The following is a 24,546-nucleotide window of genomic DNA, read 5'->3' as shown; positions in this document are numbered from 1 at the left end:
TTGTAGCCACAGCCACCCTGGGGCGCACTGACAGAGGCGAGGCTGCCGGACACTGGCGCCACCGGGCCCTCTGACCACCACCAGTAGGCAACGGGTGAAGTGTCTTGCCCAAGGACACAAGTTAGTTATAGTTATGGTTAGGGCTGGAATGGAGGACTGGAACCTCTGCTTGAAGCGCGTGTTACAGCCATGAGCGGCATTCTGTTGGATTCAATAGAGAATCCGGAGCATCTCATAAGGATGCAGAAGGGTACCTCTTGTGTTACTATGAGACGCCTCAGGCTGTGACAAATCGTTGGTATGTTACACATTGGGAATGAGAATGTTCTCGCTAGCATTGATGGGGAAACTAATCATGTATAAATACTGTACCGTGTGTGACTAACAGCCTCAGCTAAACTGTGAGCCTGCTGCTTTCCTTCTCTTTTATTCTTTCACTCACACTGGATTTTGATGAAGTTAAATTTCTGAAAAAATCTGTTTCTGTTTCGTTTTTTTGAGACAACAGAACAACTGACGGATTACTTTAAAGTAGCCCAAAAACTACAGGAAAAACATTAAGATGCACAAGAGACGTAAGCCAGATTTTGAAACTATGCGAACATTCATTCATTCAGGTCAGTTCAAAGCTGCATACACAGAAAGTGGCCGCTAAAGTACGAAGTACATTAAACCTTCGAAACCTGCAGCATACAGGCATTGTACAAAAAATCATCTGTAGGTTATTTCATGATAAAATGTAAAATATTCATTCTGGGTGTGTGGGTGTAATCTTCACTGTTAGCTTTTTTGTTTATTCCACTTCATCTCTTAAAATAAAATCAACACACAAAAATGAAACTTCTGTAAGAAAACAACATTCATGATGCACAATTTTGTGGAAAACTTTCTTTTTGTATCAAACAACTTTTATGAATTTGTATGTAAAGCTTGAAACGCACCAGCAGTCACTGAACACTTCATCAGAAACCTATGTTTATGTTTAAAATGTCATTATTAAAAGTCTTTGCATGAACTTTTTGGAACAACCGATTACTGCATCTGTATTTTTTTGTTAAACTACAATAACTTGTGAACACCAGCCGTTTCCTCGGCTGTAATTCTAAATGCACTTTCACATCAGATGCGGCATGCGCTGCGCTCACCGCTAGGTAGAAAAAGTTCAACTTTGAACTTTGACCGCGGCACGCATGAGTACTCCACGCTGCTGTGCCTGCGCTTACCTTGGCACAGCGGGAAACCATTATTGCGCAGCGCAAACAATAGAACTGAAAGGGTTTCAGAGCGCAGCGCTGCATGTGCTGCATCCAGTGTGAAAGGGCCTTAAATCTGCTTTAAAGGGAAAATGACTGACACTTTGGAAAAAGGGCTCATTTTGTTTTACAGAGAAGGAGTTAGGATGAAACAAATAAGACATCAAGTATAATTAATGAACTTTAGAAGTGCTTTTACATGTATATTGATTTCCAGTCTCTTACTGTAAGCAAATCTAAATAGTTTGTTTTCCCCAAATGTTTTTTCTTTAATTTTAAACAGTTAAAAACTCAGGGAAGTCTATAGTACCATTCCCATTACCAGAGATGGGTTTGTATGACTGCTTGTTGTGGGACTCATCATTCAGCATGGGGTTGTCAGGGGCAGGGTTTGTGACGATGCCCATGAAGAGGGGGGTCAGGGAGGCGTCATCGACGAGAGCAAAAAGAAAAGGGGAGTTTACAGAGAACATGGAGACTGAGCGCATGGAGGTTACAACGGTGGTGGCGGAGGCCTCGACGCCTTCTTCACTGAGTTCTATTGTGCTGGCGTGCCGGATGCCGGTCACCGTGAGGGGCTGGTCCGATATCCCAGAGAGGTCAGGACCAGAGAACAGAGAGCCAAGGCCTGATGGACACAATGAGAAACAGAGACAAAGGTCAGACGCTTGCAGACTAAGAAGTTTTGGTCCGCTCCTGCAGGTAACAACAACTTGTGGAACCACACACTTTCATAAGTTTGGCTCTTTTTTTCATTCTCAGGACCGACATGAACTCTGAACTGGAGTAATAGTCAGTTGGCAGTTGGTATGCACCAAAATGTCCTCAGTTATATACAGTAGGGCAGGGGTCAGCAACCTTTAAGACCCAAAGAGCCATTTGGACCCAGTTTCCACGTAAGAGAAAACACTGGGAGCCGCAAATACTTTTTGACATCTAAAATGAAGATAACACTGTATATATTGTTTTTTACTTTTATGCTTTGTGTGAACAAATAAGGTGTGTTGCTTATGAAATCCATGAAGTGCTACAGAGAAAATTACATTTTATTTATATAATTAACACATTTTGAGCTCTTAAAGAAATATAACAAAAGAAAAAACACCCAGCTGAACTAAAATGATCCAATGAAACAAAAACTGTTGTGAGCCGCCACCCTTATATCGCCTTTGGACTTCTGGAACCTTGACCTGACTTTTAAAAAATAATTGGAAAAAAAAAAAAGCTCTATGCTGCTAAAAAATTAAAACTACAGGGAGTGAAGAATTATTAGGCAAGTTGTATTTTTGAGGAATAATTTTATTATTGAACAACAACCATGTTCTCAATGAACCCAAAAACTCATTAATATCAAAGCTGAATGTTTTTGGAAGTAGTTTTTAGTTTGTTTTTAGTTTTAGCTATTTTAGGGGGATATCTGTGTGTGCAGGTGACTATTACTGTGCATAATTATTAGGCAACTTAACAAAAAACAAATATATACCCATTTCAATGATTTATTTTTACCAGTGAAACCAATATAACATCTCCACATTCACAAATATACATTTCTGACATTCAGAAACAAAACAAAAACAAATCAGCGACCAATATAGCCACCTTTCTTTGCAAGGACACTCAAAAGCCTGCCATCCATGGATTCTGTCAGTGTTTTGATCTGTTCACCATCAACATTGCGTGCAGCAGCAACCACAGCCTCCCAGACACTGTTCAGAGAGGTGCACTGTTTTCCCTCCTTGTAAATCTCACATTTGATGATGGACCACAGGTTCTCAATGGGGTTCAGATCAGGTGAACAAGGAGGCCATATCATTAGTTTTTCTTCTTTTATACCCTTTCTTGCCAGCCACGCTGTGGAGTACTTGGACGCGTGTGATGGAGCATTGTCCTGCATGAAAATCATGTTTTTCTTGAAGGATGCAGACTTCTTCCTGTACCACTGCTTGAAGAAGGTGTCTTCCAGAAACTGGCAGTAGGACTGGGAGTTGAGCTTGACTCCATCCTCAACCCGAAAAGGCCCCACAAGCTCATCTTTGATGATACCGGCCCAAACCAGTACTCCACCTCCACCTTGCTGGCGTCTGAGTCGGACTGGAGCTCTCTGCCCTTTACCAATCCAGCCACGGGCCCATCCATCTGGCCCATCAAGACTCACTCTCATTTCATCAGTCCATAAAACCTTAGAAAAATCAGTCTTGAGATATTTCTTGGCCCAGTCTTGACGTTTCAGCTTGTGTGTCTTGTTCAGTGGTGGTCGTCTTTCAGCCTTTCTTACCTTGGCCATGTCTCTGAGTATTGCACACCTTGTGCTTTTGGGCACTCCAGTGATGTTGCAGCTCTGAAATATGGCCAAACTGGTGGCAAGTGGCATCTTGGCAGCTGCACGCTTGACTTTTCTCAGTTCATGGGCAGTTATTTTGCGCCTTGGTTTTTCCACACGCTTCTTGCGACCCTGTTGACTATTTTGAATGAAACGCTTGATTGTTCGATGATCACGCTTCAGAAGCTTTGCAATTTTAAGACTGCTGCATCCATCTGCAAGATATCTCACTATTTCTGACTTTTCTGAGCCTGTCAAGTCCTTCTTTTGACCCATTTTGCCAAAGGAAAGGAAGTTGCCTAATAATTATGCACACCTGATATAGGGTGTTGATGTCATTAGACCACACCCCTTCTCATTACAGAGATGCACATCACCTAATATGCTTAATTGATAGTAGGCTTTCGAGCCTATACAGCTTGGAGTAAGACAACATGCATGAAGAGGATGATGTGGACAAAATACTCATTTGCCTAATAATTCTGCCCTCCCTGTAGATATTTGCAAAATTCTGCCTAAATATGTATTTTACCTGGTTAATGTGTGTGGCGGGGCGTGGTCTCCAGCGCCGCTGTAGGGGAGGCGGACGCACCTGAGCGCCACCCGCAATTACGCCTCGCTGCCTTTACGTCTGCGCTATCTGTGCTATGTTGTTGTTGGTATATGTCGGGCTGTGAGCTGAAAAGCTACAGCCGGCTGTATGCGTACAGCAACCGTGTGTGAAAAGTGGTCAATAAAGAGAATCTGAAAAGCATGTTCATGGAAACATCATCGGGTCTGCTGTGGTATGTTTACAATGGGACTTCTGCTCCTGAACCTCTGCGCACAGAGTCCGCAAATCGGGGCTGTACGAAGTAACTTCATCTTTACGCAGGACTGTAAGCTGTCATCTGTCAGGCTTGAGCGGTGTTTGTTTTTAACATAGTTCATGGTGGAGAACAGCTGCTGACATAATGTGGATCCGAAGATCCATAAATGGCCTACCTGGGGTTGAAAGTCTCGATAAAGGCACGGCGTTTCAGCGGGTATACCGGCTTCCGCGAGTGTGACGCTTATTTTGAGCAATGAAAAAATAATAAGATATAATTTTATTTTTATATATCAATATCACAATAATCTTCCAATTTAGAACTACAAGTTAAAAACGAACTAACATAAATAAAATACACTTCAGCTAAATACTTCTAATTTATTTTCCCAAACCACGCAGAGCCGCGGTATAAGGACTAAAGAGCTGCATGTTGCCGATCCCTGCATTAGGGTGACCAATCGTTCTCTTTTTACAAGTCAATGTAAAACCCTACATGACATTTTTTATTTCACCATTCATTAACTGCACAGAGAAGGCATCATTTAAATATGTAAAAATTTTCTTTAAACAAACAGTATTATTAAAGTTCTTCATGACTGGGCCAAGTGTCCTGTTGTTTTAGAAGTCAAAATATGGTCACCCTAATATACAGACATCGGTATAATCAAGTCTTTAAGTCTGACGTCATTAGCCGTGTCTGGGCCCAAACTCCGCTGCAGGTCCCAAAGTCAAATGATCACTGCAGGACCACTGAGAGTTAAAAACTGTCTAAATTCTTTCATCTTTAATAAAATGAACAGTGTTGCTGCTTTACCAGGTGTAGCAATTAAGTTTAACATCCAGGCATCCATGAAAACCAAATTTATGACATTTAAGGGGGTTAGAAGTTAGCAGGAAGTTAGCTCGCTAGTTTCCACCTGAACATGATATAGCATGTTCAGACTGAGAGATTTCTGAAACATTCAAACGTACAGCTCTGCTATCACTTCCAACATAAATGAAGACAGAAAACTAAACAGCAGTGACGTTTGTAGGGTTACTGAAGTTGGGCTAGCTGCTATATAATGATGTGCTACGTGATCGCTAGCGACACAGCTATGTTAGCATAACATAAACACAGTGAAGCTGGAGGATGAACGCTAACTTTTTTCCACTCGATAAAAGTTAACGTGAGGGTTCCTGATGGTTAGGGACAAATGCAATCACATGGCAGGATGCTGTAAACGGACCAAACTTCAGTCAGGAGAACAACTGAGATAATCCATCCACAATACCAGGTTAGTCATTAATATACTGCTGCATGGGTTGGGCTGTCGTTACAGCGTAAGGTTTTAAAAACTGAGCTTTAAAATGAACAGTGGTAATAAAAGCCTTATTAAACGCAGACTGGTTTGGGCCTGGAAGCAGGATTCATCACGACATCACTTAAAGACTGGATTATAATTCACTGAGAGGAGGGAGAGACAGAGGTAATAACCTTGCCACTAGTGAAACCTGGACAGCACAACAACTACCTCAAATATAATGATAACTGAAAACTATTGACTGGTTATAACATTTGAAAAAGTGGTTAGCTTTGTCTATTCAGTGTAATTGGCAAGCAAAAGAAACATTTCACATCCCAAAATGGAACACCCCCAATCTCCTATAAAACTTTGCTGTGGCCAACTTATCTTCTCAGCCATCCAGCAGTGACTGCAAGTGTAAAGAAAAGCAAGAATGAAAAAAGTAAAAGACCAACCAATAATTTTAAGTCAGCTATGTAGATTATAAAGACAATAATCAGAGAAGAAATACTTCAATCTTGTTAATGAGCAATAATAAATATTAAAAAGAGGAAAAACTTCAGAATGCACTCCTTATTGGTTTCCATTTTAGAAATTGATAGATTTTTTGTTTTATCTGCCAAAAATAACTACAACCTTTGCATTTACCTGCCATATCAAAATTTTATTTTTTCAAAGACAATATTTTCTCAAATTTAATTATATATCTATATATATATTAGTGCTGTCAGCGTTAGTCTCATTAGAATGACGTTAATGCCATAACCAAATTAGCGCGGCAAATCTGTGTTAGCAAGTTACCGGAGATCGCCCCGTGCGTGGGGCTGCACAGTATCAACGTGTAATCGCGGTTACCTCGCTAACGCGTTAGCCCCACGTACAGGGCGATCCATGCTAACTCGCTAACGGAGATTTGCCATAGAACAATTGGCTGGGATTGCTTAGGACATGCGTATGAGACTTGTTGAAAACTACACAAGTGGCTGTGGGCTGTTATTATCAAGGGAACTAAAAGCTTTAACCCTACTATGGTTTTTTTGTTTAATAATTTTGTTTCTGTGTTGAAAATGAAATAATGTAAGCATCCAAAATAAAACTGGGATGTTTTGAAAAACTGGTAGAAATTCCATGCTCTGTTTCTGTGTCCATGGCTACAGGGAGTGCAGAATTATTAGGCAAATGAGTATTTTGTCCACATCATCCTCTTCATGCATGTTGTCTTACTCCAAGCTGTATAGGCTCGAAAGCCTACTACCAATTAAGCATATTAGGTGATGTGCATCTCTGTAATGAGAAGGGGTGTGGTCTAATGACATCAACACCCTATATCAGGTGTGCATAATTATTAGGCACCTTCCTTTCCTTTGGCAAAATGGGTCAAAAGAAGGACTTGACAGGCTCAGAAAAGTCAAAAATAGTGAGATATCTTGCAGAGGGATGCAGCAGTCTTAAAATTGCAAAGCTTCTGAAGCGTGATCATCGAACAATCAAGCGTTTCATTCAAAATAGTCAACAGGGTCGCAAGAAGCGTGTGGAAAAACCAAGGCGCAAAATAACTGCCCATGAACTGAGAAAAGTCAAGCGTGCAGCTGCCAAGATGCCACTTGCCACCAGTTTGGCCATATTTCAGAGCTGCAACATCACTGGAGTGCCCAAAAGCACAAGGTGTGCAATACTCAGAGACATGGCCAAGGTAAGAAAGGCTGAAAGACGACCACCACTGAACAAGACACACAAGGTGAAACGTCAAGACTGGGCCAAGAAATATCTCAAGACTGATTTTTCTAAGGTTTTATGGACTGATGAAATGAGAGTGAGTCTTGATGGGCCAGATGGATGGGCCCGTGGCTGGATTGGTAAAGGGCAGAGAGCTCCAGTCCCACTCAGACGCCAGCAAGGTGGAGGTGGAGTACTGGTTTGGGCTGGTATCATCAAAGATGAGCTTGTGGGGCCTTTTCGGGTTGAGGATGGAGTCAAGCTCAACTCCCAGTCCTACTGCCAGTTTCTGGAAGACACCTTCTTCAAGCAGTGGTACAGGAAGAAGTCTGCATCCTTCAAGAAAAACATGATTTTCATGCAGGACAATGCTCCATCACACGCGTCCAAGTACTCCACAGCGTGGCTGGCAAGAAAGGGTATAAAAGAAGAAAAACTAATGACATGGCCTCCTTGTTCACCTGATCTGAACCCCATTGAGAACCTGTGGTCCATCATCAAATGTGAGATTTACAAGGAGGGAAAACAGTACACCTCTCTGAACAGTGTCTGGGAGGCTGTGGTTGCTGCTGCACGCAATGTTGATGGTGAACAGATCAAAACACTGACAGAATCCATGGATGGCAGGCTTTTGAGTGTCCTTGCAAAGAAAGGTGGCTATATTGGTCGCTGATTTGTTTTTGTTTTGTTTTTGAATGTCAGAAATGTATATTTGTGACTGTGGAGATGTTATATTGGTTTCACTGGTAAAAATAAATAATTGAAATGGGTATATATTTGTTTTTTGTTAAGTTGCCTAATAATTATGCACAGTAATAGTCACCTGCACACACAGATATCCCCCTAAAATAGCTAAAACTAAAAACAAACTAAAAACTACTTCCAAAAACATTCAGCTTTGATATTAATGAGTTTTTTGGGTTCATTGAGAACATGGTTGTTGTTCAATAATAAAATTATTCCTCAAAAATACAACTTGCCTAATAATTCTGCACTCCCTGTATAAATAAAATATTCATTGCAGGACTAAAAATGTTGTCCTCAACTGTAAGTCCAAAGAAATCCTCAAAATTCAAGATGCCTTCAGTGACTCGTTCAGTTTCTTACCCATGTTGGTCAGAGCCGCCTGGAGCTCCTTTTGGTACTCCAGCTTCACTTTAGGCAGGTTCACCTGCATCAGTTTCTCCTGAGGTAGAGATCTGTAGAGGTCGGAGATGTTTAGTTTGGGAAGCACTGACAACAGGTTTCCTCTGGGAAGGATGATTAAGAAGCTGGTGTTTCCCTTGAAGGGAAAACTGGCAACCTGGACAAGAGAAAACGATATTTTGTCTAGGTCTTTTCCTCAACTTCATCTCAACATATAAACTAAAAGTTGAAGGGAACAGGCTGGAAGATGAGGCTTGCAACTTTGGATGGGAAACTGAGAAATCAACTTTTGTTTTTGCCTTTGGTAAGACACCATTGATTAACCTCCTGAGAACCAGCCTATTCATTTATGTCCTCTGTAATGCACATTTGTTCTTTGATCTTTTGACTTATTTGAGCTATCCTAATAAGTCCTTTCTAAACACCGGGTCTCTGTGGCTTTTAAACCCCAAAACACGCTGCGCCAAAAACTGGTCCACCCCAAGGATCGGGTCCCCCGACACAAACAGAGTAACATAGTGTACGCTGTTAAGTGCCAGGAGGATTGCCAGAATTTATACATCGGGGAAACCAAACAACCTCTGGCTAAGAGGATGGCACAACACAGCAGAACCACCTCGTCAGACCAGGACTCTGCAGTCTATTTACACCTACAGGCCAGTGGACACTCTTTCAATGATGAGGATGTACACATCCTGGACAGGGAGGAACGCTGGTTTGAGGGCGGAGTCAAGGAGGCCATTTATGTGAAAAGGGAAAGACCATCTCTGAATCAAGGAGGGGGCCTAAGGGTACATCTTTCGCCATCTTACAATGCTGTGATTGCAGCCATTCGCCAACTCTCTGTGAATGGTACTCATGGTTATTGATCAGTAGTTACTGATCAATGGTCATGAGAATTTGCATAATTAAGATTAAGGAACTGACCTCACAGCCCATTGTTCATTCAGTGGTGCTACTTTCAGTCACTGTGCAAATGTACAGTTTATAAGATTGGGGAAACCTGCAGTCAGCTGAGACCGAAGAAGTCACTTGGATGAGTGAAGAAATGTTTCTCCCACTGAAAACGCTACGTCCAGATGAACAGAACCAAAGTTTTGGGACTAATACGTCCTGGTGTATTAAATAGATGACATCCTGGGCTTTACATTGATGTCTTATGTGTTTGGGCAGCCTCTTTTAACTCAAAAGAGGAAGGAAATCACAAAAAAAGTTTAATGGGAAGATTCATTTTTCTTTGGTCCTCTGGATTAAGGCATGGCATAGGTGAGCTTCCACAGCTGCTATAAGACTAAACAAATTTAAGATTTTTATAGAATTTTTAAAAAAAAATTACATCTTGAGATTTTATCACAAACAACAAATATGCCTTTCAAGTCACATGGTTTCTGTCTATGTTCCATGTTGTGCCATCACTGCTGCTGCCCCAGACGTTGGTGTTACCTGTGCTTCCAGTTTGGAATCATACATCAGGCGTAAAGGGTACTGGACAGATTTCATCATGTCCACTGACACAGAGTTCTGACTGTCCAAGTAAAACTCTCCCTTTGATGTTGCTTGTGGGTCAAACTGTGTTTGCCACTGACCTGATGAAAAGTGGAAATAAGGCAGAATCATTAGCAACTTAAATTCAGTTTGTTTATTTCTCTGTTATTAAAGCGGCTGTACATAATCACACTGTATCACGTCTTTTCTTTACAGTGCTCATTAATAGCATAAGAAGCATCCCTGGTTTGCACAATGTGCTGTCTACTCATATTACAGTGGTACTGTTTCTTGATAATGATGTCCTCCCTGGCCAGGACAGATTTCTCCCTTCAGAAAACTTTCATGTATTTGTCCTGTTAATGAGGAAAGATTTAGCTTTTTTCCATCTTTTCTCTGACTGTAAAACACAATAATGAAGAGTTTTGTTTTGTGGAGTGGGTCACCTTTGAAGTATACAGCATTCATGAGCATAAGCACCACGTCGTGTGGAATACTTTCTAGGAAGTTGGGGATGTGTCCATTGGTAACATTCTCAACCCACTGGTTGACCTCCTCCATAGAGACTAAAGGAACAGGCTGTGATTTGTACCTGGAAAAAATCATATCAACATGGCACATACAAGACAAAAGTAATGAACAGACGTTTAAGAGAGGTATCTTTTTTTTACCTGCATCAAATATAAAATTATATATTTTAACATGACGTTCTGTATTATCCAGTATACATTTCTGGTCATGCTCTCAGGCCCTCTTTAGCTTTCTTCTTAATATCTTAATTGATTTTGAGCATTGTTGCACCACCTAACAGACTGTAAAACCGTAAACAAACAAGAACATGTGAAACAAATTAGTTTCATCTGTTTATTCCACCAAAAGTGTCTTCTGTCTCAAAACTAAACTTGGCTGCTTCTCTGTAACTTTGTGCAATACTTTCCCAAATGTAAATTATACCTGTGCAGAGACTCTTCAACAAAGGACGCCTTCACTTTAAATCCTGAGATAGAACGAATAGGAAAAAGTACAAATAAAAGTCCAGATTTATACCAATCTTACGATAAATCACCACGAGTACAATATTCATCATCTCATACCTGGCTTCAGGTACATGCGTGCTGCTACCTCCAATGATGTGTGGCTAAAATGAGGTACTAGGCTTCCCAGTGCATGATGGTAGCATGCCAGACCGTGGGCATGAAGGGTCTTTAGTAGCAGGTTCTCTGTCTCAGTGCGAGCACCTTCGAGAAAAATCAGATCACATAATAAAATCAAAGAAATACATTTCATACCCAGCTCCTAAGCTTCATCACAACATGTCTGCTTCTGTCTTGTGTAGAAAAATACAAAATGTAGGCTGTTGGTGTTTATGATGTTTGTTCCTTTTGCATGTGGACTGAGAAAAAAGAGAATTCAAAGTAGACAAACAGCTTCTTTGAAGTTGAATGAAACCATATTTAAAACCAGGTCAGAAGTACTGGCAGACTTTCTGTTGTTTGGGGTTCAGGAGCTGAGCTTCTTCTATTTGATATTAATTCTGTCTCTCTTGTTCACTTTAAGTTCAAACCAAACTTTGAATCAGCTGGCCCAGGATACCACAAAGTCAAATATCAAACTTCATTAGAAGGTGGAAATGACCATTTTTAACATTGTTGACAGTAAAGCTCAGACCCACCATCAAATTCATTGCCTCATCTTTGTATTTCAAGCAAGTGATCAAGAATTTAACAGGTTTCGTCTTGTGACGGTGCTGGCAAATCATATTTTACAACATTTGTCAGATAAAGAGATGGCATTGAAAATATAACCTCTAACCCACAACTGACCTAAGGTGAGTTGACCGAGGGCAAAAGCAAGGCTGAGCGGTGAGAGGATGACATTGGGCTGCTGTGGACTAACAGGAAGATTTTCCAGGAGCTGTAAACCCAGTTGCTCAGTGGCCTTTCCTATTGCCCTGTGTGCCTCAGGGCTGAACGCTCCTCCACAGCTGTCACCCTCTGACGCCTCGTCTTCTTCTGTTATACTGACATTTGTAGGTGCTGGACTGGGCTCCTCCTGAAGACATGAGGATAGACTGGGTTATTTTCTAGTGTACAGTTACACAGAAAGTATTTCCCCTTAGTTATTTAGACCGAGGTTATTCTTACAGTGAGTCCCAGATGGCAGAGACAAAGCAAGAGAAGAAGAGGATATAGCTTCATCTTTGAACAGTCAACCTGAAAAATGTAAGAAAGAAGAACATGTTTCATTTTAATGAGGATTATTTAATGAGCGGCAGAAATGAGCTTCCTCCGAAGGGTGGCTGGCCTCTCCCTTAGAGATAGGGTGAGAGGTTCGGCCATCCGGGAGGGGCTCAGAGTAGAGCCGCTGCTCCTCCACATCGAAAGGAGCCAGTTGAGGTGGTTCGGGCATCTGACAAGGATGCCTCCTGGGCGCCTCCTGGGTGAGGTGTTCCGGGCATGTCCCACCGGGAGGAGGCCCCGGGGCAGACCCAGGACACGCTGGAGAGATTATATCTCTCGGTTGGCCTGGGAATGCCTTGGTGTTCCCCCGGATAAGCTGGAGGAGGTGGCTGGGGAGAGGAAGGTCTGGGCTTCTCTGCTTAGGCTGCTGCCCCCGCGACCCGGCCTCGGATAATGCGGATGAAGATGGATGGATGGATGGATGGAGGATTATTATAAAATGGGAATGGAAACAGCCATCAAAGTTCTCAGATACATGTACAGGGTTACTCCTTTTTAAGATCTCTTTTCATTGACTTTTGAACTGATTAAAAGAATAGGGGGACACAGTTTCCCTGAGGGTATAAAGTCCCGCTGGGTGCAATTCATTGATTTTTATTTATTTATTTTTGTACCTTATTTTTTTTAAATGTTATTTTCCTTAGTACTAATTTAAGTCTTTTAACCAGAAAGAACACAGCTACATAAATGCTGAAAAAATATTATCTAGCAGTAGTTTTTCCACTTCTTGCACCAATAAGAACGAAGCTACAGTGATGTCACTCGCTGGTTTTGCCATCCTAATCTTGGTGTTTTGATGTGATGAGTGAGGGCCGGATCAGACTGTTAACATCATGCAAAATGAAGTACAAGACAACAACAACAATGTAAGCATAACATTCCCCAGCTGGAGAGTTTTAGGGATAAAAACCATGTTAACACAGTATATGAGTATCACCTCCGAGTACACCTGAGTACACCTGAGTACACCTGAGGCTCAGGGAAACTGGTTCAGAAATATTCTGTACTGGACCTAAACGCTGAACAAGTAGCGTTCTAAATGCTAAAGGAAACCCAGAACATCCCTGCGGTGACAGTTGGGTTTCATCCTCTAGGAACCAAAGGTAACAGTATATTTACATGTGGTACATGCAATATTACTCAGGGTATTTTAGCCTGGACCAACGCAAGATGGAACATAAGGCCAACATCTGCACACCTATGCTCCTCAGTATGAAAGCTTTCAGGGTTATTGATATGTAAATATTCCTTTGCTAGGTTCAGACTGAGTTGACGTTTCAGATATGGCTGCTGTGTTTACCAGGAGACTAAAGGTTACTGTTTCAGAACCTTTTTTGGCTGCAGTACGCAGAATACACAGAACAGCGAATGCACAGAACCACATAAATACACCATCACTACATAAAGCGATCAGGCTCACCGTCATATACATACTCCTCTGCAGAGTGCACTTCAAAATTCAACTTATATACAGATATTGTAGATAAAAGTCGCTGACTGCAAATTTCTCTCTAGAGATCAAATGCACGAAGGTTTCGGTAGATGAAGACATCCTTGAACTCACCTGACTTTTGTCCGATGTGGAGACAGATGATGGGGATCAAAAGGGTTTAAAAGGTGAGATAAAATAAAAGTAAAGAAATACAAACCAACCTTCTCCAGGCTGGACAGCGTAGCACCTGGACCCGACTACTACCACTCCTCTGCTGGCTAGTTAATGATCAACCTGGTGTCTGCTGCCGCCACGCAATGTAAAAAACATTATACAGTCTGACAGACAAGCTGCTTTTCACACTGTAGCATGTTTCCCTGCACAAGCTGCCAGACTGTGAAAACACTTCAGTGAAGTTATTTGGCTTCAGTGAACAGGAAGGAACCAAAGTTCCTCTCAAAGTAATACTCCGATGCAATACTTTGTCTTTAGCGTTAAAAATACTCTCTGTGTAAAGTGAGTGCACTTCACCAACACTGGTTTTACTTTGAAAGTCATAGCTCACACAGAACAACAGTTATGGTGAAAAACACTGACTGTCATTATAAAACATGATATCATTTAATACTTACAGCGTACACATAATGTAAATAAGTCATGAAGCCTCTGGGTAAATGTTTACCGTAGTGAATCTAAAATTAACTATAAATTTTACTTAGAGCCATATTTATTATTACATTTACTCTTTTTTACTTTCCAAGGAGAGACTTTTTTAGCTTTTTTTTAGCATAACTTTGTTATATATTCTAAAATGACAAATAAAGTAACTCTGAATCTACTGACCACATTAAAAATAATAAAACTTTCTTTTAGTATCTTAATTTGAAAACAATAACAGGTTAAACCTGACAGCAAAGGTTTCAAACTCCACCAATCATTTGGCCCCCTGGAAACATCTTCTGGAAAATTAAATAATCGTCTGGCACAAACACACTGGAGATCTGGGAAAACGCGTCATAAAGAACTGGAACAGCAGCATACTGCTGTTTGATTTCGGAGCCAGGAAAACGATTATAACTTTAGGTGCAGGCTGGTATTTTATAATCATTAAGTGCAGTTTGAAAATGATTGTGTGCAGAGAAAATGTGTAGAACCATAAACAAAGAAGCCTCTTTCTGCACAAGTCAGCAACAGTTAGGTTACTAAGCTCTGGTAGGCAAAACGGCACAGCTAAGCTCAAATAAGTGTAACCAAGCTGTGCCCTGTTAGACTTCAAGGTAAAATAATCAAAGCTTAATTAATTTAATACCAACGTTGGGCCACAGTAAACAACAAAGCTGCAGCAAAGCAAATAAACCTCAATTAAACTTCACAGTGAAAGCTAAGTTAAACATAGCTCAGCACAGCTGGTAATCAAAGCTGGAGCGGCACCACGTTTCCCTGGACTGAAACACAGTCTCAGAGTTTCTTGTGCAATCCTCCTCCACTTTGGAACCTTCGTGTTGCCGTGCACATACATTCAGCAGAGAGTGGGCGAGTGTTTGTCTTGTTCTGACCGCCGGGTTCCAGCCTGACGCCCCCACAGAGCAGTTCAGAAACAAACAGCGTCCTCCCCCCACCTACATTCACTTTGACCCTCGAGTTTCACCACAGCTTCCATTATAAATAAATACAGAGCCTAATTCAAGAGTCGCTCCTGTTACTTTTCAAATGAAGACAGCAACATTTGAGATTTTAGCAGTTTAGCGCACGTTTAGCTGCGTGGCTTTCCTTTTTGGTTTGTGCTGACTGTGCATACAGACAAACCTACATGTGCCATCTCGACCCCGTCTGTTGGTGTAGATAGAGCGGTTCACTGAGGCTACGACCAAACATACAGGCGTGTGTTTAAATGAAGATTTCAGCTTTAGTTTGGGGAAATGTCTCCACATGACGATGCAAAATCCAAAGCCAAGTGCTGTGAAGAGAATGTCGGTGCAACGGTTGGAGTATGACCCTAACCACACAGATAAAAGACTCACCTTCAAGATTCAAGATTCAAAGTGTTTATTGTCATATGTACAGAAGAAATAGCATTTCTCTGTGCAATGAAATTCTTCCTTTGCTGTCCATACACAAATGTCAAGTTAGGTCAAGTTTAAAAAGAACGAGATAAATAAGATAAAAATAAGTATAAAAAATAAGTAAGTGAAGACAAGTGTGGTATGCAGATGTCGATGTAGATGGATGTACAAAGGAGCTTAACTGTGTGAATGCCGTGATCCTGTTTCTCTTTATTCTTTCTTCTACCTTATTCTAGTTGCTCAGACCTTTGCTGGTTAACTACTCCCTCAGTTTTCATCTGATTTTCACCATTCAAACTTTAAACTGTTCTGCTCTTTCTGCTAATGCCTGCTATATCTTTTGGTGCTCATAACTTTTATACTTTTTCAGATATTAAGCTTTTTATGTCATTTTTTGGCCCATTTTGCTGAATGGGACCACATTATCAGTGTGATCACCAGTTTAGCTTGCCGGGCTGAGCCATGTTTTAGCTCAGTGAGCTGAGCAGCCGTTCTCAGTGCGGGAGGCCTGGGTTCGAATCCTGCCTATGGCAACAACTTTTTCAGTTACCAGTTAAACTTTTTTTTAACTCTTTTCAACACAAATTCCAGCTTCTTCACCTCTTTTCCACAGAAAGTTCAGCCTCTTCTGCTCTTTCAGCAGAATTTCAGCTTTTTCACCTGTTTTAAGCATGATTCAGCTTCTTTCCCTGAGGACCAGTTTGGCTCAGTGAGATGAGCAGTCGCCTTGAGACCAGGTAGCGCAGGTTCGAATCCTATCTGTGTCTCAGGTAGTTGACCTGCCAGTCAAAAAGTCCTGTAGCCAGTCACATAGGGTGGGGTGTAGACAGTTTGTGGATGAGTTTGTGAGGGATGAGAGTATTGAAGGCAGAGCTGCAATCAACCAATACCACCCTGATGTAGGAGGCATTAGTTTCCAGGTGGGAGAGGAAGTAGTGAATGGTAGCAGCGCTAGCATCTGATGTTGACCTATTGGGGGATCCAGAGTGTCTGGGATGTTGCTCTCGATGTAGGCCAGCACCACTCTCTCAAAACACTTTGCAGTGAGTGCAACTCCTCTGTAGTTGTTTAGGCAGGTGGGTGGGCTTTTCTTGGGGAGAGGGATCATAGTTGTGGTCTTGAAGCATGTGGGAACGATGCTCTGGCTGAGGGAGAGGTTGAAGATGGAAGTGAGAACATCAGCCAGCTCGTTAGTAAATGCTTTAAGGGCCCATCCTACGATGTTGTCTGGTCCTGCTGCCTTGCAGGGGTTGATCTTCCTCAGGACTTTGTGTACTTGGTCTATTGAGACCACTGGTGGGGGAGAAGGTCGGGTGATCTTCTCCTTGTGCATCTGTAAAAGCACAAACAGGGTTTCTAAAAAGTTTCACCTCTTTGGTCAAAACACTGAGAAAAAGCAGCTTTTTACAAAATACCCACAAATGTGTGGACAAGACCTGAGAATTATTATATTATTGGTTTAAAGTCTGGGTGATTCAGTAACAGTTATGGCTTAGAATTAGAACCTGAATGACAGAATGAAAGACTTTTCATAGAAAGGTACAAATAACAGATGAGGTATAAGCAAGTTTATTTTTACCCTGTTATATTTTCCTATAATCTCCTTATTGTGGATATGTGGGTAATGCAAACTTTGCATTGAGTCTTATATCAGGGCAAAAAGCAAAGAAGTTCCCCTGAATGAAAAAAATGATCATATTTAGAAAATTATTAGCAGATTGCCTTTAATTTCATGACTTTTAGGGTCCTGAAGTAAACGAGGAAGTCCTTTAGATCATAAATGCTGAATGCTATCCAGAGTTCATTTGACTTTTTCTTGTTCTCATTCATCTTGTTTCTCTAAATCTTTGGAAAAACGTCTCCTGTTTATATGAACGTTATGCAGCGGTGACAACTGCGTATGGATCATAGGGGTTGCTGGTTAACATGCTTCAGGTTATAATTCACTAATCTTACCTTTTAGTAACAGTCTCAAAATACTCCCTGGTAAAAATACACCTGAACTGATATCACTATGAGCTGCGAAGTTGCTCCTCATGGAGCCCAGACTTGTGTTCCTGGAACCGTACATTATTACAAACAGGACACTTGATGGCAGCAGAGACACTGATACAAGCTCAAATTAATTTAACAAAACAAAAACACTGTTATGGTCGATACACATTCATGTTTTTGTGATCACTGTCTGTTTCTACTGCATTTTCTTAACTAACTTTGAATTATCAGTTATTATGTCTCACCATAGACAGTAAACAGTCTACTGATGCATCATTATCCATGAGATCTGGTGGTGTCGGTCGACGATAGGGCCACGTTGTCTCCTGTGGGCTGAAGAGGACGGGTGCGTGTCTGTAATTTCAGACATTTTTCAGTTACTGACACAGTTTCAGGCTTTCTGGATTTCTGTTTGACACTCCTGTTTGTCTGAACCTCTGAGTTGTGTCACAGCAGATGTGGTAACAATCCACCACACTGCCATCATCTGGTGAATGCAGCGATGAGACTGTCCCATCCATTACCCATCCACAGAGGCAGACGTGACCATCGTGTGAGCAGATTTACACCACTTTCTTTGATATTTGTGTAACAGAGAAAAAACTATGTCCTGTTCGAGTAGCCAACATCTCCACGATATCGATTCTGACTCACGTTGTAGATACATGCAGCACTTTATTCTTTTCAAATCAGTCCTTTCTCACGTGTCTCTTAAGGAGTCCTGTGTCAGGCTGCCAGGTTCTCTGTGGGTCAGCATGTTGCAGATACTGCTGATCCTCCGTCGTGGTTGCAGGTCAGAGTACTCCCATCATTTTGGCTGTCATTGTTTAAATAAAACTAAACATATGAAACAGTTAGGAGCTACTGCTGTATATCATATATGCATTCATATATAAACTGCAACAAAACATGCACAGTTGCCAGATGCCAACATTACCCAAAACAACCATCTGATGTCCAAGTGAACTAACGACCGTAAAAACTCTTAACATGTGTTTTCTGTTAATAGTATTTGGACCAAAGTCAGAATGCCCGATCAGTTTGGGACACGTGCTGTTTGTAAATGTGTGGAATATAGCTTGCTATTTACTCTTCTTTAAGCTATAAAAAATAATACATTCAGATAATTTATTAAAATATATCAGTGTTGTTTTGTTTTTTAATTTGATTTGTATGTTTTACAAGAGAATTTAAAATGAAAATCATAAAAATCAGGCAGTGTACAATCAAAGTTGTAGACTGGCTGATCTGTTTTTAGATGATAATCCTAATACAGCCAAACACGATTACTTCAGTGATTTGGGGCTTTATGACATCAGATATCTGCTTAAAACTTTAAAATAAGCTTTATTTAAACGATGCTTTTCCCTCCTTATAAAAGCTGAAGGAGAGTTCTCCCCGGTCTGTCTCCACTGAGGAGGAAGGCAGATTAGATTAGATAGATCGTTTTTAAACCTTGTATTTGAACTTTTGTCATCAGACAAAAGATAAAGACTATTATAATCCCGCACAAACCGACTGACTTGGCCTACAGTGGCCTACATCATGCCCAACACAACTGTTTATACATAACTTAAAAATCTATTTCTTACGCATCTATTTATTAATATTATTGTCTTTTTATTGTTTGGTTTTACTATTTGTTCCTCTCTAATGGGCAAAGGAGAGATGCTGGTCTAAATTTCATTGTACTTGAGAATAAAGATTATTCTATTCATCTCTACTGTGCCCCATCCTCTGTGTGTGACTTGAGTCTTTCTGTGACTCAATGTGTGGAGCACCCCACACGTGTTAACGGGCACACACATGACCTCGTGGACGATGTGAGCTTCAGACCACAATGCTGTGCTGTTTCAGGTTCCATCTTCTGTGCGGTGATTCACTTCAGGTCACTAAATTCTACTCATGTTGCTAGTTTCTGTCAACCTTTGCCACTCAAACAACCTCTCACAACATGAGCGAACGCAGCGTCGCTCTGAGCTGGTCACTGCCTTTGATAGCTCCTGCTTGAGTCTCGATTCTCTGATTCCAGCCAAAATAAGAAAATTAGAAACCTCTGGTCGTTGGTCATTAATGAGGAATTTTAAAGAGGAAATGCAGAAAGACTGAGAGGAAGTGGAGAAAAGATAAACCAAATGCTTCTCTCGTTGCTCTGAAGAACCTGATTGCAGGATTGTTCGACTAACAGTGTCGTGTTATGTTCTTGTTTGTTGAGTTTAGGCTTCAGTTAGTTCTGTTGATACTGAGATACTGAGTCTGTCAAGTCCCCCTCGCCCTTTGTGTGTTTCGGTGATGTCTTTGTCTCCCGTCCTCTCTTTAACTATCCCACATCAAGTCCGTGTGTCTTAGGTTTGTGTCTCTGCTTCCTGTTTTATTTTGACAGCCTCGTGTTCCGTGTTCATTGTGTTTAGTTTTGCTTCCCATGTGGCCTCATGTTCGTGTGTATTTATGTTCTGCTGTCATTCATTCTTGGTCAGGTCGTCTGTTATGTTCCTGCCATGTTTCCAAGATTTTTGCCATATTTTTTGCTGTATTTTTGCCAGGTTTCCATGTATAGGGTTTTGTCATGTTTCTAGTTTCCCCATTTTAGGTTTTGTTTACTTTCTTTTGATTTGGCCTTTTTGTTTTTGTACTGCTTAATCGGCCACAATAACGGTTCGCTTTCTGTTAGAATCAAGTTTCGTTTTCACGTGTCTGTATCTGGGTCCTGCTTCCGCTGATTGTGACAACCAGAAGAAATTCAGGGAACTACTGTCTTTCACAATCCATCACTAACCATGGTCACAAGTCCAGAATCCTTTTAAAACTAACTGTGATTGGTTCTCGGTCTACCCATCATACTGAATCTTCATCATCTTCATTGGAAAAAAAGAATGAACAGTGTTTTGAATATATTATCAATAAAATGCTGTATTCCTTATGTTCGTAGAGCTAAACCCAGATCACAGTCTTTTCCCTTCTGCCCAGACTTCAGTAACCACACACTCCATTTCTGATCCAGCGTCTGTTACCCTACAGGCGATGTCCTCTTTAACAAAGGTAGCAGCCTCCTCCCACCTGTCCCATTTATAATAAGATTTAAGGAGGGTTTGAGCCATGTCTCCTGGACACAGAACAAGTCTGTCCTTCTGACCATAAATGAAGTGCTACTAGTCTTGCTCTCCACTGGAGGATTAACATTCGAAATACTGATGAGCAGCACTTCGTAAATGTGGACTTTTAGCTGCTTTGACTTCCTTATCAAAGCAGATTTTTGGGCAGCTGGTTTCGTTATGATCAGTATTGTTTCTGTTTTAGATTTGACCTCAGCGGTCATATTCTTGATTCCTACTATGAATACTCTCCTTCTTTTCTTGCGTAACACTTGCAGCAGTTTGCCCCCCCCGACAATTTTTTGTCCAGTCATCAGGGCTTTCTTAGCATATGAAACATTCTTTTTCACTCTTGGCCACAGTAACAGCACATGGGTTTGGCTTGGGTCTCCCCCACATTTCCCAAACTCATGGTCACACCACCACATCGTGTTAGGACCACTGCCACAAACTACTTTTTTGCTTTATGAGCTTATGACTGTAGATAATGACATGTTAAATGCAACCATTAGTATTGTGGATGTAAGCAAGGTCCACAGAGACTCACAGAGGAAAATTACAATTAATTTTCAGCTCAATCAGCTCTTGTAATCAAACTTTGTATTTGATGTCATTCATTGTTCAGTTTTTAACATTTGTAACCTGGGTTACCCATTTTTCCTATCCTATCTGTGAGCACTTATAAGGATGTCACATGTTTGAAGGGCAGGACTAGAAGCAGACTCTCAAACTGAGATAATATAAGAGGAAAGCAGTCAGACCTGCAACACAATTATACACCAGCTGCTTACAGAGGGACAAACATGGACAGCACATATGCTTTGCTAGGTAAGTACATGGAAATGAATAGAGCTCACTACACATCTGTTTTTAGCGTTTATTTTCTCTTTTCTACTTCTTTGGGTGTTTTCTTTTTGTTGTTTTTTATGTATTTTTTTTATTATTAAGCACTTTGTTGAACCTGAGCTAACATATTCAGTCACTAATTGGGTTGGTTTTTTTTTTATAGGTTTTTTTTTATATATTAGTGTGTGCTGAAATATGGGACTGCTGGACTTTTTCATATTGTAAATATCTAGTTATTAAAAATTTTAACATGTTAATGTTGTAAAAACAGGCTGATTTTAGATGGATTGACCCACATGAAAAAAAAAACGGACCCTCTTCTTCCTGTAAATTCTGTGTAACTTCTGTTTTAAAAGTTCTTATTAATGTAATTTTCTTGCAGTTCTTTCTTGCAAAATTCGTCACACTTGCAAGATTTTTCTTCATCCATCTCAGCAGCGTGGTACTGTCAGCTCACTGTTTAGGTTCCAGATAACAAAAGCAAACTTTTGATGTTTTAAAAAAAAATTTCCTTCCAACAGAAAATGGAAGGAAAAGGTCAAATGTACCCTTCTGATCACCATTAACATCAGTGTCATGTTTTTAATATTGTCTGGCAGATGATGAAGAAGAGGAAGAACCTGAGTTCCGGATAATCCTTGTTGGGAAAACTGGAGTTGGGAAGAGCGCAGCGGGAAACACCATCTTAGGAACAAGAACTTTTATATCTACAACATCTCCTTCCACAGTAACGTTAGAGTGCCAAAAGGAAAGGGGAGAATTTGGTGGTCACGCGCTGGCTGTCATTGATACTCCGGGTCTGTTCGACACCAGCAAAACTGAAAAGGAAGTGAAAAGAGAGATCGCTAGATCAATCTCTTTTGTTGCTCCTGGTCCTCATGTGTTCCTGGTTGTGCTCCAGGCTGGCAGATTCACAAAAGAAGAACAAGAAACAGTGAAAATCCTTCAGAAGGTGTTTGGAGAAACAGCAGCACAGTACACTATGGCCTTGTTCACACATGGAGACAATCTGGAGGCCGATGACGTGACCATAGAAACATTTATCCATAAAAGTAAAGCTCTCAATGACTTCCTCGATCAGTGTCAGGGAAGATACCATGTTTTTAACAACAGAAAGGAAGATCCCGCTCAGGTCAGAGAGCTGTTGGAGAAGATCAACACAATGGTTCAGAGAAATGGAGGAAGCTGCTACACCAATGAAAAATTCCTAGAGGCAGAGAGAGTCATAAGAGAGGAGATGGACCGACTTCTGAGAGAAAATCCAGGCATGACACCCCAGGAAGCACGGAGACTGGCAGAGAAAGACAACTGGTTCATCCAGGCCATTGTGGCAGCTGCTGGAGCGATTCCTGGTATTGGTCTTGGAGCCGGTGTTGGACTTGCTGTTGAAGTTGCTATTGGAGCAGGTGTTGGAGCTGTAGGAGGCCCAATTGGAGCTGCAGTGGGAGCTGTAGTGGGAGCTGTAGCTGGAGCTACAGTCGTGGCTGTGAAAAGCGGTGCATGTCCTATACAGTGAAATTCATTTAGCTGTGACTCATTAAAGTCAGCTTAATATGAAGATCAACATTGAAGTTATTATCATGTTTGTCTATGTTTTTACTGAATCACATTTACTCAGATGTTTGTTTATCATGAATGTTGATGAAGTGATTATTGGGATGTTCCTGAACTCTTCAATCGAAAATAATCAAAAGGTTGGATTATTACTGCATGTGCTGTTTGACCGAGTTTGACTATGACTTATGAATCAAACACATTAATAATGAAAGTTGTTTTCCTCTGCTGTCAAAGGAGGAGTAGTATCCCTATTCAAATAATAATGCTACGAGCAAACGTTTCAGCTTTCAGATGATTAAAAACTCTGTTTTAGGTCCGTTTTCAATCAGAAGTAGAAGCATCGAATTATGGAACTGCTTTTCATATAAAATAAAAACTGTTCCTCCATAAAATGTTTAAAACCTTAAAACTGGTGTAACTTGTTTTGTTGGTCATTTTGGCTTCATATTGATGCCGTTGTATCCTTTGATTTTTTTACTTATTAGAATATATACTGTATATTTTCATGAGTCAACACTGTATCACTTCATAATAATAAAAGTAATCATATTTTTTCCCAAGTATAACTTTAAATGTGCAAAAAATAAAAGCAAATTGCTCAAATGTAGGAAACTGGATTCAAATATTTTGCATTGAGGAAAATTTTTAAAAATGATAATTTGTCTTGATCAAAATGTGACATTAAAGATGGCAGAGAAATTTCATGTTTCCTCTGAAATTTTTCCATTTTCTTTCATGTTAATATACAGTTTACTATAGTATAATATAGTATATAATCCAGTGTTTGTTATATCTGCCCATTAATCTTCTCCTGCTTATCTGGGACCGGCCTGGGCAGCAGATTAAGCAAAGAAACCCAGACCTTCCTCTCCTCCTTCCTCACCTCCTTCAGCCCAAGTGGGGAAACACCTAGGTGTTCCCAAGCCAGTCGAGATATATAATCTCCCCAGCATGTCCTGGGTCTGTCCCGGGGCCTCCTGTTGCAAGGACATTGACGGAACACCTCATCCAGCCACCACAGAGTCATCCCAGTCAGAGGCCTGAACCACCTCACCTGGCTTCTTCTGATGCCAGTTGTTGCCACTCCGATGTGGAGTTGCACTTCCACTCTGAGTCCCTCCTAAATGACTAAACTCTTTACCTTATGTCTAAGAGAGAGACACTCCCAGGCACCCTTTGGAGGAAGTGTGCAATCTTATTCTTTCAATCACTACCTAGAGCTTGTGGAGTGAGGGTAGAGACATAAATGGCCCTTTAAACGGAAAGCTTTGCTTTTATACTTAGCGCTCTCTTAACCAAAGACC

General features: G+C 40.9%; 3 protein-coding genes across 4 annotated transcripts; 1 reads left to right on the top strand and 2 right to left on the bottom strand.

Moving 5' to 3' along the window:
- Positions 1 to 414: 414 nt before the first annotated feature.
- On the bottom strand, positions 415 to 14,064 carry serpinf2a (serpin peptidase inhibitor, clade F (alpha-2 antiplasmin, pigment epithelium derived factor), member 2a). Of its 2 annotated transcripts, none has more exons than XM_003457684.5 (9): positions 13,911 to 14,064; positions 12,162 to 12,230; positions 11,841 to 12,069; positions 11,112 to 11,255; positions 10,972 to 11,014; positions 10,464 to 10,609; positions 9,976 to 10,118; positions 8,494 to 8,689; positions 415 to 1,881 (listed from the first exon to the last, which is right to left on the bottom strand). In XM_003457684.5, the coding sequence occupies exons 2-9, from the start codon at positions 12,213 to 12,215 to the stop codon at positions 1,529 to 1,531; spliced, it is 1,308 nt and encodes a 435-aa protein (XP_003457732.1). In that variant the 5' UTR covers positions 12,216 to 12,230; positions 13,911 to 14,064; the 3' UTR covers positions 415 to 1,528. The 2 variants fall into 2 exon arrangements, with proteins under 2 accessions (XP_003457732.1, XP_005462576.1); XM_005462519.4 differs by having other exon boundaries at positions 13,822 to 14,062.
- Positions 14,065 to 15,711: 1,647 nt separating this feature from the next.
- On the bottom strand, positions 15,712 to 18,154 carry LOC112847980 (uncharacterized). Its single transcript, XM_025910646.1, has 2 exons — positions 17,993 to 18,154; positions 15,712 to 17,085 (listed from the first exon to the last, which is right to left on the bottom strand). Exons 1-2 carry the CDS (start codon positions 18,029 to 18,031, stop codon positions 16,519 to 16,521), a joined length of 606 nt encoding a protein of 201 aa, XP_025766431.1. The 5' UTR covers positions 18,032 to 18,154; the 3' UTR covers positions 15,712 to 16,518.
- A 3,146-nt stretch (positions 18,155 to 21,300) lies between these two features.
- LOC100697299 (GTPase IMAP family member 4) lies at positions 21,301 to 23,941 on the top strand. The gene is made up of 2 exons (XM_003457685.5): positions 21,301 to 21,667; positions 22,285 to 23,941. The coding sequence occupies exons 1-2, from the start codon at positions 21,643 to 21,645 to the stop codon at positions 23,199 to 23,201; spliced, it is 942 nt and encodes a 313-aa protein (XP_003457733.1). The 5' UTR covers positions 21,301 to 21,642; the 3' UTR covers positions 23,202 to 23,941.
- The last annotated feature ends 605 nt before the right edge of the window (positions 23,942 to 24,546 follow it).

Source organism: Oreochromis niloticus, linkage group LG10 (assembly GCF_001858045.2).
Source record: "Oreochromis niloticus isolate F11D_XX linkage group LG10, O_niloticus_UMD_NMBU, whole genome shotgun sequence".
NCBI lineage: Eukaryota > Metazoa > Chordata > Actinopteri > Cichliformes > Cichlidae > Oreochromis > Oreochromis niloticus.
This window is presented reverse-complemented; position numbering and strand designations above follow the sequence as displayed.

What these genes read in the sequence shown, in the direction of transcription:
- serpinf2a (XM_003457684.5), bottom strand. Translation starts at nt 12,215, where the DNA reads ATGAAGCTATATCCTCTTCTTCTCTTGCTTTGTCTCTGCCATCTGGGA. An exon ending in CCTCGGTCAACTCACCTTAG is followed by an intron (nt 11,256 to 11,840) that starts GTCAGTTGTGGG and finishes TTTTTCTCGAAG; the next exon opens with GTGCTCGCACTGAGACAGAG. An exon ending in GAATGCTGTATACTTCAAAG is followed by an intron (nt 10,119 to 10,463) that starts GTGACCCACTCC and finishes ACTTTTCATCAG; the next exon opens with GTCAGTGGCAAACACAGTTT.
- LOC112847980 (XM_025910646.1), bottom strand. Translation starts at nt 18,031, where the DNA reads ATGGATAATGATGCATCAGTAGACTGTTTACTGTCTATG. An exon ending in TAGACTGTTTACTGTCTATG is followed by an intron (nt 17,086 to 17,992) that starts GTGAGACATAAT and finishes GTGCTTTTACAG; the next exon opens with ATGCACAAGGAGAAGATCAC.
- LOC100697299 (XM_003457685.5), top strand. Translation starts at nt 21,643, where the DNA reads ATGGACAGCACATATGCTTTGCTAG. An exon ending in CAGCACATATGCTTTGCTAG is followed by an intron (nt 21,668 to 22,284) that starts GTAAGTACATGG and finishes ATTGTCTGGCAG; the next exon opens with ATGATGAAGAAGAGGAAGAA.